This window comes from Gadus chalcogrammus, chromosome 11 (genome assembly GCF_026213295.1).
Source record: "Gadus chalcogrammus isolate NIFS_2021 chromosome 11, NIFS_Gcha_1.0, whole genome shotgun sequence".
Classification (NCBI taxonomy): Eukaryota; Metazoa; Chordata; class Actinopteri; order Gadiformes; family Gadidae; genus Gadus; species Gadus chalcogrammus.
The window spans coordinates 17920376-17934207 of NC_079422.1; the positions used below are offsets into that span (position 1 = coordinate 17920376).

Here is a 13832-nt window from a genome sequence, read left to right on the forward strand (position 1 = left end):
CCAGTAACTTCCATTGAACTTTCGTGCCTTAATATTTCTTAGTGAATGTTAATGTAAAATGTTCAAAAAGAGACGGAAATATCTGGAAGAAAAGCTACATGGTGCTGTAAAAAGACGAATCACGTAGACGAAATTTGCCGCTCTAAAAAAACGGGTTTGTCTGTCCCTTACAACTACAACAACCAGTGATGAATGCAAAAATACAAACCACATACGTGTTGGGTAATTATGAAAATATAAGCTCTTAAATGATGCAACGCTCTTTAATGTCGGAGCCCATCCTATAGGACAAAACACGAGACGTTTTGCATCATTCACCGGGTTATAACGCTCCCCAAGTTGCCTGAGCGTTTACACACAATAAACTACGATTCCCCCTAAGAGAAAAGTAGCAGGAGCCATAAAAAATGCAATAACAGTGAAATGGAATTCAATAAAATCACTTGAAAGAACACTTTCATTTATAATAAGCATTGAGTTCAGCCTGCAGCAGAGGGAACAGAACTGTTATTTAACAGCGTGGTCTGGGTGAACTGGATGACTTGTTTGTCAAGGAGAAGGGTGTGTGTGTGTGTGTGTGTATGTGCGCTTGTGTTTGTTCATGTGTCCTTAAGGGTGCACCAACAATTACACATAAACACGCACTCACCAATGCACACACACAAAAGACGTGTGCATACATGCTGCACATTGATTGGCTCAATAGCTTGTGCCTGTGTCTGTAAGGGTTTGTGTGTGTACTTGTTAAAGTGTATGTGTGTGTGTGTCTGTTTGTGTGTCTGTGTGTGTGTGTGCGGTATTTGTGTCTATAGGCTAAGCAGTCCATGCACATGTTTCCTTGGTCAGATCAAAGGTCGTACTCTATGCTCTAACCTTCTCAAAAGTGACTTGCCCTTTTTCTTTCAACTAAAACACATTTCTGATGTATTAATACATTTTGTAGTTCATTTGATTTTTCAAACCAAGCTGACTTTAAAATCCTATTCTGTGTGGTTTTCTTTGAAAAAAACAAAAAAACAAAACACAACTTTTTCGCCAACGAAGCTGGCCGGTGGTTTTAAATAAGCCTAAACATAACTAGTAGTGCTCCTGCTTTACTTCTGCCGGCCACCCAAAGGGTCAGGTCAGGCCTTACACACGTTTTTACAGACTGGTATTGACTCTGCGGCCAGCGTGGGCCGAGGGCCCAGGTTCCCCGAGGTGTTGGTTGTCAGGGCTGCAGCCGTGGGCTTGTTCAGTGTCATGCCGCACTATTCCCCGACCCGCTGGCCTCTCACCTCTGCAAGGGGCGACCTTTGACCCTTTGGAGTGTTGACCCTTGACCCTGACAGGTCCTAATGGTAAGGAGGGGACCACCGATGACAGGAGACAGATGGAAACACACTCACACACACACACAAAAATACACATATATGCATGGAGAGACACACACACACACACACACACACACACACACACACACACACACACACACACACACACACACACACACACACACACACACACACACACACACACACACACACACACACACACACACACACACACATACATACATACATACATACATACATACATACATACACTGACTCACTCTTGGGACAGAATCCTAGACATTGAAACAGAAAAACACACGCACGCCGACAAACGGCCATGCACCGGGACTGTCGACCTTGAAGGACACACACTTCGCCCGACATGCACAGACATACACAGACACCCACACACATACACACACACACCGCCTCGCCAAAACAGGAACCTTCTGAAAAATGTGGGTCATGTCTGGTTTCCATGTTCACACACCCCAAGCACAAACTAGGAGACACAATCACTCACACACACACATACTTACATACACACGCGCGCACACGCACAAACACACACACACACTGAACAAATACAAATAATTCTCTTTGTCTCACACCTTACTTTCAGATAAATATAACAAACACAACGACAACAGCAACATGTTTTTTGTATGAATCAGCCTTTTTCACGACCTTAGCAAATGTGTCCACGCCACAAACCTGGCCAACCCAGTCAACCAATTATCGCTTGGCATTCTGTTTAGGGAGTATGTATTCAAATTTGTGCCGGCGCTAAGCTTTATAGTAAACAAACGAGGCGGACTGCACATGCATGCAGGGGACGCATACCTGCAGCTTCCTGAAGGTTAAAGTAGACACAAACTAATCTGTGTGCGCTACCGACTGCCTGGTCATTAAAATAATGAGTCCAGTAGTTTACCCTTTACTAAAACCCCCCCGTGGACCACCGATGGCCTTTCAACTACCAACCTAGAATATGCACACTGGCAATGTATGGCATTATCAATAAACATGCAAAGAGGAATCCTATACGTTGTATGTTTCTTTATATATCTATCTATATATATGTGTGTGTGTGTGTGTGTGTGTGTGTGTGTGTGTGTGTGTGTGTGTGTGTTTGTGTGTACAAACTCACATGCATTAATGGAGACACACGCATGCACACGCAAGCGCACGCGAGCACAGACGCACGCACACACCAAGACACGCATTGCTTTTCTTTTCTTTCGCTGAGCAGGCATTCTGCAAGGGGTCACCATAGCGACCCCGACACCGAAGCAATCTATAACAGAGCCTACAGGGACAGAGGCAACAGCCCAACTATTGTAGGGTATGGATACGCTATAGACTGACTGTGTTGATTCACGGAGCACAGAGCCAGAGAGAGTTGACTGAACGAGAGTTGGTCTAAAAGTAATGAAGGCTGGAACAAAACAAATCCCCACTTCCTTACATTCACTATGAGTTCTGAATAAAAACTTGCACGACATGCTCGACACTGATCAATGGATTCATGCCAAGGGTGATTGTATATACATGCAAATTATTCAGATATTGATCTTAAGTTTGGTTTTTCCTTCAGTGAGCAGTGTAATCATTCTTTATCCTTGGAATTTCTTCAGATATGGACTGAGCTCATACGTTGTATTGAGGATATTAAATAAGGTTGATGTTTGTCAATTTACCTTAGAAAACGCTTCACATTAATCAAGTGTGTCGAATCTACGGGGAAATATCGGTCTGGGAGATTGTTGATTCTTCTTTCCTTTTTTCTCCGCCACAATGCAAAGTCCTCCTGTTTAGGAATATATAACGTATGCTATTGAAATGCAAATAAGACATTTTGGAGACGGGTTTTTAAAGGCATGGGCCCACACAGTGGGGATCTTGTGGCAGAGCAGAGGAACGCTGCATAATCAGCCTTTGCCATCAGCTCACTGATGTTCTGCATAATAGAGATGGGATGTCTGGACCTGTGTGTGTGTGTTTGTCTCTGTGTGTGTGTGTGTGTCTGTGTGTGGGTGAGGTTGTGTTTTTTTTTCTCTATGTGGGTGTGTGTGTTTGTCTGTGTATGTATGTGTGCGCCTGTGTGTGTATGGTGTCTCTGTGTGTGGTGTGTGTGTGTGTGTGTGTGTGTGTGTGTGTGTGTGTGTGTGTGTGTGTGTGTGTGTGTGTGTCCACACCGATGCCTTGATCCGCATGTGTTTGTGGATCGTACATTCAAATGTGTGCGCGGTGGCCGCACTTAATGCCACGCACGTTCTATTTATCGGCGTGTGTGTGGCGGGAAGATGACCCGCGGACCCACAGGGAGTACAGCTCCTGCCTCATTATAGAGAGAGAGGGGTGAGGGACGGGAGACGAATGGAGGGAGAGAGAGATCAGGGCGGAGGAAGAAACCCCAAAAAACGAGGTTGAAGCAGAGCGAAGGAGACTCAGAGGTCAGAGTTCAGCCTCCCATTAACACAATGAGCCGGCACAGCCCGTGGTTTGCGCGTGTTCAGACACACGCACAAGCACACAAACACAAGCGTGCGCACACACACACACACACACACACACACACACACACACACACACACACACACACACACACACACACACACACACACACACACACATACAGATGCATGTATGTGTTAAGGTCCTTCATCTCAGCCATCGACATCAACCGAACAGGGCTAAAGCATCCACGCTTTGCCACTAGAAGGATAGAGAATTCCTGGTCGACAGTTTGAGGAAACTGAACGATCACAAGGTCCAAGACGAGCAAAACCGAGCAAGACATTTTATATTGATGCGAGTGCAAGTCATTCTATTTGGACAATAAGAAGCAACGATGTGTTCGAAATGTATTGGCTAATATTTACGCGTGCTAACCCTTTATTTATTGGTTGAAAATTATAAATCGGTTCATCTGGAAGCTGTCTTTAGATTCGTTCGCTCTCCAAGCTGTTTCCATCTTTAATATGCGATTTAATCTGAGATTAACTCATGTTTTAGAATCTCTCTGGTCACGGAGCTTCTTCAAAGAGGACGAAGCTTTTTAGATTGGGTGGAATCCAGTGCAATCTCAGTTGATCCAGTTTGTTTGCTTGCCTCCATGGCTGCAGCACACACTGTGATAAGGTGCCAATTTGTTTCATATCTGGCAACCCAGGGTACGCAGAGAATAGTGAATCATAACACACAGGTCAAAACAAAGACAAACGGTCAGACCCCGAGCGGGTTTTTGAAAGGAGAACATTGTTGTTGGGAGAGTGAGTATTCTGACCTAGTGTGTTTCCTAAATCTCTTATGATGTATCAATGTACTTTGGGGATTTTGTAAACTGCATTTGTTTAATTTAACTACATCTTTCATTCAGATAAGAGAAGAAAATACTTATGTATGTATTGGTAAATATTCATGCCACTGCCCCAATCTAGAATGATTTTGTGATATTTTTGTATTTTTTTTTGTTACATCGAAAAAAAAAAGCAGCAGAAGAGGTTTATAAAATGATTATACATACTGTCCTTTCAGTGTGCATGTGTTTGGCCAATTGTCATCGTCTTACTGTCTGGCGCATTGTAAAATAATTATAATAAGCATTTCAAATGCCTTTTAATTAGTCTAGACAGGAATAATCATGGCCGTCAGTAACAAGCCCATATTACATTGTCTAGCATCCACAAACAAAGAACCACAGGGAACGGTGGATTTGTTCTGTTCTTTGTTTTGAGCAACTCGGCCATGAAAGGAAGGAAGTTACATAAGGCAAACTTCGGAGTCTGGATCTAGAACATGTAACAACATGTCTGAATGCACATGTGAAGGGAATTTCCCCCCTACTGCCCACAACAAGTCTGGAGATACAAAGGACTTACAATGCAGATTTGTCACAGTTTGCCAAGTCTAGTGCTGTTTGTTCATAATTTGGTCCGCAGTCGTAACATTTTGCAAGGAAGCAAATAAGTGGCAATAAGTATAAGCTGGGAGAGTGGGGCTCACGTAATTGGTGTCACTGTAATTGGAAAACGAGCACAGGACGCACATTCACACACACGCATGTACACACACACACACACACACACACACACACACACACACACACACACACACACACACACACACACACACACACACACACACACACACACACACACACACACACACACACATGCACACTCATACACCCACAAACACATTCTGCCCACAGTTTAATTTGTCTGCTACAACAGTTAACCTATAATGGTTTATGAGGGAAAAATCAACTCTGAATAGAAGCACAAAATAACGCCATCTAGAAAAACTGAATTTACAGCTTTGGATAACTTTAAACTTGACTAAACATAATGTGAGATCAATAATCAACATTCGATAGACCAATTTAAATATAGATGAGATGCAAATGATCATAATCGTCATCTTATTTCTTTATTTGCTAAGGTCAATATATCCATTGACAGTCAAAATCAAATTTGAATTGAAACTGAAATAGTCCAAATCAGGTAGTGAGGTGAACCAAAGGCCATACACCAGCATAGTTGAAAAACAAATCAGACATGAAACCAGAAGACAGGAACTCCAAGCAGCCTTCTGACTGTACTTTGATACCGTTTTACCATCAACACCAACCTTCTAAACAGTGGTACACTTAAGCAATAGATCACGCCAGGCTGTGGTATGTGCTCATTATACCACTGTTAAGGGGTGTTGTCCGGCCCCGACGCGCAGCGGAGGGCCGGCGACCCCCTTCACAGTGGTATAATGAGCACATGCCACTGACTGAAGTGATCTATTGCTTTTATACAACGGTTACTATTATGGCGAAACGAAAGTCATAGACACACTACATTTAAAAAGAAACCAAGAAAGTCAAAATAGCCGTTTAATTAAAGAATACAAAAAAGTAGTCCCTCCTGGCTACCGCTATGCATCGACGGTCGCTATGCAACACACTTTAGCGTCCCTCCGAGAGAAGGCTCCGATTGAGCGGTTCGCCGGCAATTTATCCTATGGAGCAGTTCACTCGCCGTGTGCCTAAGCTTTCGTTAGTCTCTCCATCGCCTTGCTCACTCCCGGAGTAACAACATTTACACGCTCTCCATCATCCAACATATGTTTTACTTTGTAACTGTTTCTACTTCCAGGCGCGGAGTGATATGCAAACTTTCACAAAATGATCGGGCGTCATAGCAGTTATGTATACGCTCATTATACAACAGTTGGGAACCAATCAGATCGCTGGATTTAGGTCCCCCGTTGTATAAATGGTGATAACCATGAATAATGTATCTTTCCACAAAACTGTAATGCTAAGCTATGAGATTAACCCGAAATGGAGGGTCCCAAATAAAACACCATGGCTGGAATAACGTGACTCGATGCTAAAGGTAACAAGGAAAAAACGTGGTTATCCAAGGGGAGTGGGGGGAAAAGATGGTTTGGAGTAATGCTTGACTACAAAGCAACCACAAGAGAACAGCACCAGCCACCCCCTCTGATCACAGAGCAGTGTGGTCTATCTGGCACTACTTCCTGCACACTTAGAACAGTCATAATCTAAACCCCCTCTGTGTTCCCAAGTCTGCTTTCAAGAAGAAAGGCCACAGGGATCACGGGCTGGTTAACTGTTTGTGTGACTTGATCGGATTCTGGGTTTGACTTGATGCACTTTTAAGGTTTGGATTATGCTGTTTTTTTTCTTTTTTTAAGCAGAATGTAACCGTTTAAAAAAAGCATAATACAGTGAAGTCAATAGTCTACAACGATTTTCTTTTTTTGATAAACATAGGTAAAGCAAACCTGCCTTAACCTCCTCTGAACGCACATGTTTGGAAGCGAGAGTGCGAGAGAGCGAGAGAGAGAGAGAGAGAGAGAGAGAGAGAGAGAGAGAGAGAGAGAGAGAGAGAGAGAGAGAGAGAGAGAGAGAGAGAGAGGGAGAGGGAGGGAGGGAGGGAGAGAGAGAGAGAGAGAGAGATCTCTTCTGAGAGAGTATTCTGTATTTGGACATATATGACATCTTAGGGACTTTTCAAGGATAAAAGGGGTCCAAGGAACCACAACAAAGCTCCTCAATCATCCCCCTCTCCCCCACAGTAGGAGTGTGAATCATGCACATCTCCTGGCACCCCCTCACTCTAAACCTCTCACATAACGCCCAGGCACAGCCACATGTGCGTGTGTGTGTCCGGTTCGCACAGTTGCTGCCAGAATGCGCCCACTCTGCCTGAGCATGCTAGCTATCCGCTTGGCGTGTACCGGATAATCCCTGTGTCTCTCGTGTCCATCACCCAGAGATCAGGCGGCGACCCCAGTGCTGTGGCATAGCACCGGAGCACCACTGAACACAGCTCAAGACATCGTCTCGTCAGACTTCTCTTTGTATCTGTTTGTATTTGAGGCGCAGGGTGTTGGATCATGTTGTTTAATCTGAGCAAAGCACACAGAGAGCGGTTGAGGCAGAGCTTTATTTTTTCTGGACGTCATGTATAGTGTATAGTCACGTTAATGATTTAAAAAACCTTCTTTTTCTTCGTGTCCCCGGCGTGGCCCTGTGTGGTTTTTCTTACTTGATTTATTTGCCTTGATTATTTCTCTGTCATTTCCTTACACTCTTTATGTCATTTAAAAACAAAGTCTTGCTTTATATTGCTGTGCCTCTTTCCTAGATAAGCAGTAGCATCAAGGTGTTCACAACGCTGCGTCAATCCAGCGCTCTGTTTGCAAATCCTTTTGCATTCACTTCAACTTGTAACCTTTCCAACAAAGCCGTCCCCTTTTGTTCAAACGTGTTTCAAACCCGGTGCATCTGAAACATAAAGCCCATCCATTCACGCATCAATTAACCAAGGAATCGTTAAAATGCTAAATCAAAATGCTGAATCTCTGCCCTCACCACCATTCTGTCCTCACCTCCTCTAAAGTTGAGAAAGTGCTTTTTTCATTCCATTTCTCATTCGACGTTCACAACTGAACCAAACTCGCTCAATACTTTGCACTAAAAAGCGTTGGGTATGAGCCATGAAGGGCACAGATGAGACCTTGGGCATGCATGTGCTGAAGCATGCATGAGGCCGTGCGGGCCCATCAACCATCATGAAATCCAACAAGCTGAAGGAGTTCAGAACCTAGTCGTCCCTCCACCGCCTCACAGTGTTTATTCTGTTGTCCAAGCGTTCTGATGTACTCCATACGACCTTGTATCAGCCTCCCCTTCCCACCCACCCCCCTCCCCCCAGAAGAGTCACAGCCACCGGCCTGGAGCACACAGTGGGAGAGGAGACGAGCGCAGAGAATGCTCAAGTATATCCTTTGCTTGTGGAGCTTTCTCCCCTGGAGTGCCAGCGTCTGCAACGAAGTCCCGTAGCTAAGGATGGAGTCTGCAGTGAAAAAGTCCTCCTTCAGTCCAAAAAAGCTCTTCAGACAACTTCTCTTTGCCTTTTATGGAATTCAAGAGTTGAGACAATCCTGAGAAACGAAGCAATCGATGGCATGGGCCTAACATGCCTGGAAGCTAACCAGATTCTGATTCCAGTGCTGCATGTAATTCCTTCTCCCTTCCACCCCACTTTCCTGTCCATCAAGGTACCCAAAAAGCCCTTGAAGAAATATAAAAAAGAATGCAATCTGCCATCTACTCCACAGACGTTGTCTGCTAATGGCAAGGAAATTAACTCAACTCAAAGGCTCCTTTCCTGGCTGAATAAACTGAACATCTCATTGCAAATAAATTCTAGCGATTTGTGTTAGTGTTGTAATACATGCAAACACACACACACACACACACACACACACACACACACACACACACACACACACACACACACACACACACACACACACACACATACACACACACATACACACACGCCCTCGCGCACGCACGCACACACATATAACATTGATATTCCCGTGATCAAAGCCACTCTGCAGGCATCCATCTCCCACCCAGATGGGAGAACCCCCACACCATCCAAAAAGACAAACAATTATTATCCAAATCATACATTGTACAAAACTGACGGGATGTCCACCCCCACCGCTAACAAAGTATCTTAAACCAAAACCTTGACTTCTTAACCATACATTTCTCCTTCCGAGTTCCTCTCTTTTTCCACAGCTCTGTGCGTCTCCCTTCCCTTTTATCTTTCAACCCTTTTTCCAACTCCCTCTCTCTTTCTTTATTTTTTTCTTCTTCTTCTTTCCAGCCGGGCTCTTTGAGGCCCCTTTAATCGTCGTGCGAAAACAGACAGACGAGGCCACATGAATGCGCGATTGTCAACAATACACAGGGAGCAGGAAACGAAAAAACAGTTGTGGCAGGGGCAGGCCGTTGCAAAACTCTTTCCATTATCGCAGTAATTCCCTGGCCCAAAGTAAATCGACTTGAACTACATTTTGTTTCATTTGACCATCAGTCATCCGTCAATTTTGCACAAAATCCCCTGGTTATGCTCAAAATGGAGGTATGTCTGATGGATATATATACTAAATGCTGCTTCATTTCTTTCGCTGTACCTTACAACGGAGGTAAATCCGTCATGGAGGTTATGTTTTAGCCCCGTCTGCGTGACTGTGAGTGGGATATCTCCAGTCGAGCACTGAGTAATGGGCTGAATCATAAGCTGTTAACTGTTCGTGCCACTAAGTCAAAAGCGGCCTTGACAGTGGGCGGGACGTATCATAAAAAGGGGCATAACTTCCAACATGCTTAAATTGGTAAATGAACTCCACCAAGTGTTTCCCCCCGGCCCCGCCCACTTCCTTTCGTCTTGTAAATCTCTTAAAGGTGATATATTATATCAGCAGTTGTGAGTGTGATTAGCTGTTTGGAGCCATTTTGAAAATCTGCCTCTTCTGACATCACAAGTGGTCTTGTCCACCTAGATGTTTGCTGGATAGATCAGTCTACCAGCTTACCCAGCGGACTGTAGCAAACGTTGCTCATCTTTCCGTCATACTAGGTGGACAGGCCCACTTTGGATGTCAGAAGAAGCAGATTTTCAAAACGGCTTGTAATGGCTAATCACAGTCACACATGGTGGTATGATGTGTCCCCTTTTAGAGGGCCTTGAGGAGTGTCATCGGACTGAGCTCAGAGCCGCCATTTTGCTCCCTCCAAACCATCATCAAACTGATCTCTTGGTGGAGGTCTGTGCTCTACGGAGCACATTTTCTAGTCTGATGTGGAATTACTCTGTAGCCATTGTAAGCCATCTAGCTATTCAACACTTGATAGCAGCATCTCATTATGCTAGCATACTATTATCTCATTGTACACTCTGCCAATCCCATTGTCTCTGTAAATCATGGTAATACAGATGAGTTCAGGCTCCCTTGATAAAAAATAACGAGACAACTTTTTTCAGGAAAGCTCTTTCACTTGCACTCATCTAAACCAAGTGGCAAACAGAGAGCCAACCTGTTTTGACACGCGCTTTCCTTTTTTGGGGGGTGCTGTTGACATGGACACTTGTGAACTAATCCCAGTGGTTATCTATCCTGTCTCTGTCACAGCGGGTCGCTAAGGGTAACGCATGGCAAATCCGTTTTTTCTGGTTTCTTTCCAGTGAAACACACAGCGAAAGCAGGTTTCGACTAACACATGCACCCGTGATACCTGTAGAACTAAGTGGGTAATTTCGTTAGCAACGCATCCAGAAGTGCCTCTTCTCATGGAAGTGTGTGTATGTGTGTGTGTGTGTGTGTATATGTGTGTGATTGTGGTTGCATGTGTGCATATGTGCATCTGTTTTTTTGTGTGTTTTTTTGCGTGTGTGTGTGGGTTTGTGTGTGTGTGCGGGTGCATGTGCGGGTGTCTGTGCTTGTATCGTTAGGGTAGGGTATCTATGAATATCGGGGGTAATCTTAATTGTGCGCTACAGTTCTGTGCAGGGCCATCATCACTAATGGAGAACCTTAAGAATACCACCACCAACTCCCTAACGATCACATTCTAAACCAGCGCATTTACATCCAAATCGTTGACATGTGTTGCTGGCATGTGTATGTATGAATAATAGGATAATAGTGGCTGGGTTGTGTAAGTGTGTTTCCATGTTCCAGTGTTTTCCACACATGTTTGGGGATGAAGAGGTGTGTGTGTATGTGTGTGTGTGTGTGTGTGTGTGTGTCTCTCTCTCTTGACAGTCGTAACACAGGCATGGGTGGGGGGGCACAGGCACATGAAATCACACTTGTGCACTCACATGTATCCAGGAAATGGAGTGCTCGGATAATAGTTTTGCTGTTTGTGTATGCCTGGGCTTATGCATGTGTTTGAGTGCGTCTATGTGTGTGTGTGTGTGTGTGTGTGGGTGTGCGTTTGTGTGTGTGTGTGTGTGTGTGTGTGCACTCCTAATATGTAGGTCACCAATATATTCCGGATGAGGTCTAGTACTCTGGAGAACTGGCAGATATGAGGGTCTAAATTAGACACCATTATCTGTATGCGTGTGTGATGTGTGTGTGAAGGGAAGATTTTGTGTGTTTGTGTGTGTGTGTGTGTGTGTGTGTGTGTGTGTGTGTGTGTGTGTGTGTGTGTGTGTGTGTGTGTGTGTGTGTGTGTGTGTGTGTGTGTGTGTGTGTGTGTGTGTGTGTGTGTGTGTGTGTGAGAAACAGACATCATTATCACCAGACAAGAGGCTTGCGGGCATGGGCAATTTTGTGCACATTTATGCTTCAAAATGTGCATGAGTACGCTTGTATGTGTATGTGTATATAAGCGTTCAATTACTAACTATAATTGTCACATTATGTGTCTGTGTGTGTGTGTGTGTATGTGTTTGTATGTGTGTACATACAGGTCAGCATAATCAGGAAAATGGCTTTGGGGATGTAAAATACTTTCGATGTTTATTTGTGTGTTTGTGCACACATTAGTATGTGTTTGTGTGCTTGTGTGTGTCTGTGAGTGTTAGAGTTTGTGCGTGTGCAAATGAGACCATTAAGATCTGAGAGGTGAGCAGCCTTTCACCACTGACCTGGGAGTGTTTACGTCCCTAGCCAGCCACTGCAGGCTGCTATTCCTTGGAATGATCTCAGACATCCTTTAGCGACTCCCTATATATATATATATATATATATATATATCTTCCCCTTTCTAATAAATAAACCAACGCATCTTCTGCTGCAGTGATCCACCTCAGCGAGGGACCGGCTGGGAACCCTTAAGAAAGACAATGAGTGGACCTCGATGTTTACAGCGAACACAATCCGACTTGCTTCCCACAAGCCGACCGCCTCATTCTTGGTCAGCTTCAACACGTGAAGCAAAGAATCACGGATCTGGAATTTTTCCAAGATGAAAACCTAGGCTGAGGACTGCTGAGTCACATCGGCGAATTGAACATCAAACCGGGCCTTTTTTTAATGGTGTTTAATTTGCCTGAGAGAAGTGAGAGACTTGTAAAGTAGAGTTGTTAACCACTGGTTAACTTAATATTCAAGCTGCCAAATGTGTCACTTAGGCATTCATTTTGTTCGCGTTTCTGCAGCGGGCTATCGAAGCAGAACTCTGTGCCAAGGGTGCTTAAGAAGTTTTAACAAAGCTGTGTCGATTCCAACAGATGCTTATTATTTCTTACATTTCCGGCATTGGTAAACCAACACATTTAAATAACAACGTTTCTGACGTTTTTCTTCGCCGCAGCTCATTACGAAGATCTCTTCATCACAGAACTCCTGTTCTGTCAACGGCTTGGCGAGGCCCAGAGCATGGGCAAGTTTCAGCTCTCTTGGCGTATTACGGAGATCATTTCCATCACTTCCAATTCAGCCAATTACACTCGATGTGTTGCATAAGCACCGCCCTCACAAAGCCGTCATGCGATTTATGTGTAATGTAATCATCCTTGCTGATTGGCGGTTGAGGAGCCCAAACTAAACGCACTCTGCGGCTTGGCCCAGAATGAGCAGTAAAACGGAGTGGACATCCCACTTTGTTGTTCCACCACTTTGTGTTAGTCAGACCAGAGTAAACGTGGCAGTGTATACACACACTGTTGCTGTGCTCCCCCCCCCCCCCCCAATACGAATATCAAACTAATTGTTTTCAGATGGCTTCGTCTGGGGCTATACTTAATTTTTCAGCCTCTACGCCGCATATACCTTCACATAATCGCACCTCTTCGTCTTTTTCTTTTACATTTGCCGGGCGAACAGTTTGAGATCTCGCAGCGGATTGGGGAGAGGAGGGAGGGACATTACTGGTAATCCCTTCTCATTTCACAGCGGTGCAGCTTTCAAACGGCCGTGCCGTCTGTAACTCACGACAGCGACAATAGCGCACACATCGGGCTTGTCAAGCCAATACCAATCTTTTTTTTTTTCACCCTAGCTCAGGCCAAACTTATATTCAAGCTAAACTGAGATGAGCACGAACAGAGGGAGAGAAAAAAAAATGGTGGTGTTGGTGGTGGTGGTGGTGGTGGTGGTGGTGGTGGTGGTGGGGGGAGAGGTAGGGGAGTGCAGGGGAGGGACCGGGGGGAGTGAGGACTGTCTGGGCTCTGAAAA

At 44.6% G+C, this 13832-nt stretch overlaps 1 protein-coding gene across 1 annotated transcript in view; it reads left to right on the forward strand.

Moving 5' to 3' along the window:
- cdkal1 (CDK5 regulatory subunit associated protein 1-like 1) overlaps nucleotides 1–13532 on the forward strand; it is a 367816-nt gene extending 354284 nt beyond the window's left edge. Inside the window, exon 13 of the mRNA XM_056602814.1 lies at nucleotides 13499–13532. Coding sequence (XP_056458789.1) covers nucleotides 13499–13532 — 34 coding nt within the window. The remainder of the gene's footprint in view (nucleotides 1–13498) is intronic.
- The last annotated feature ends 300 nt before the right edge of the window (nucleotides 13533–13832 follow it).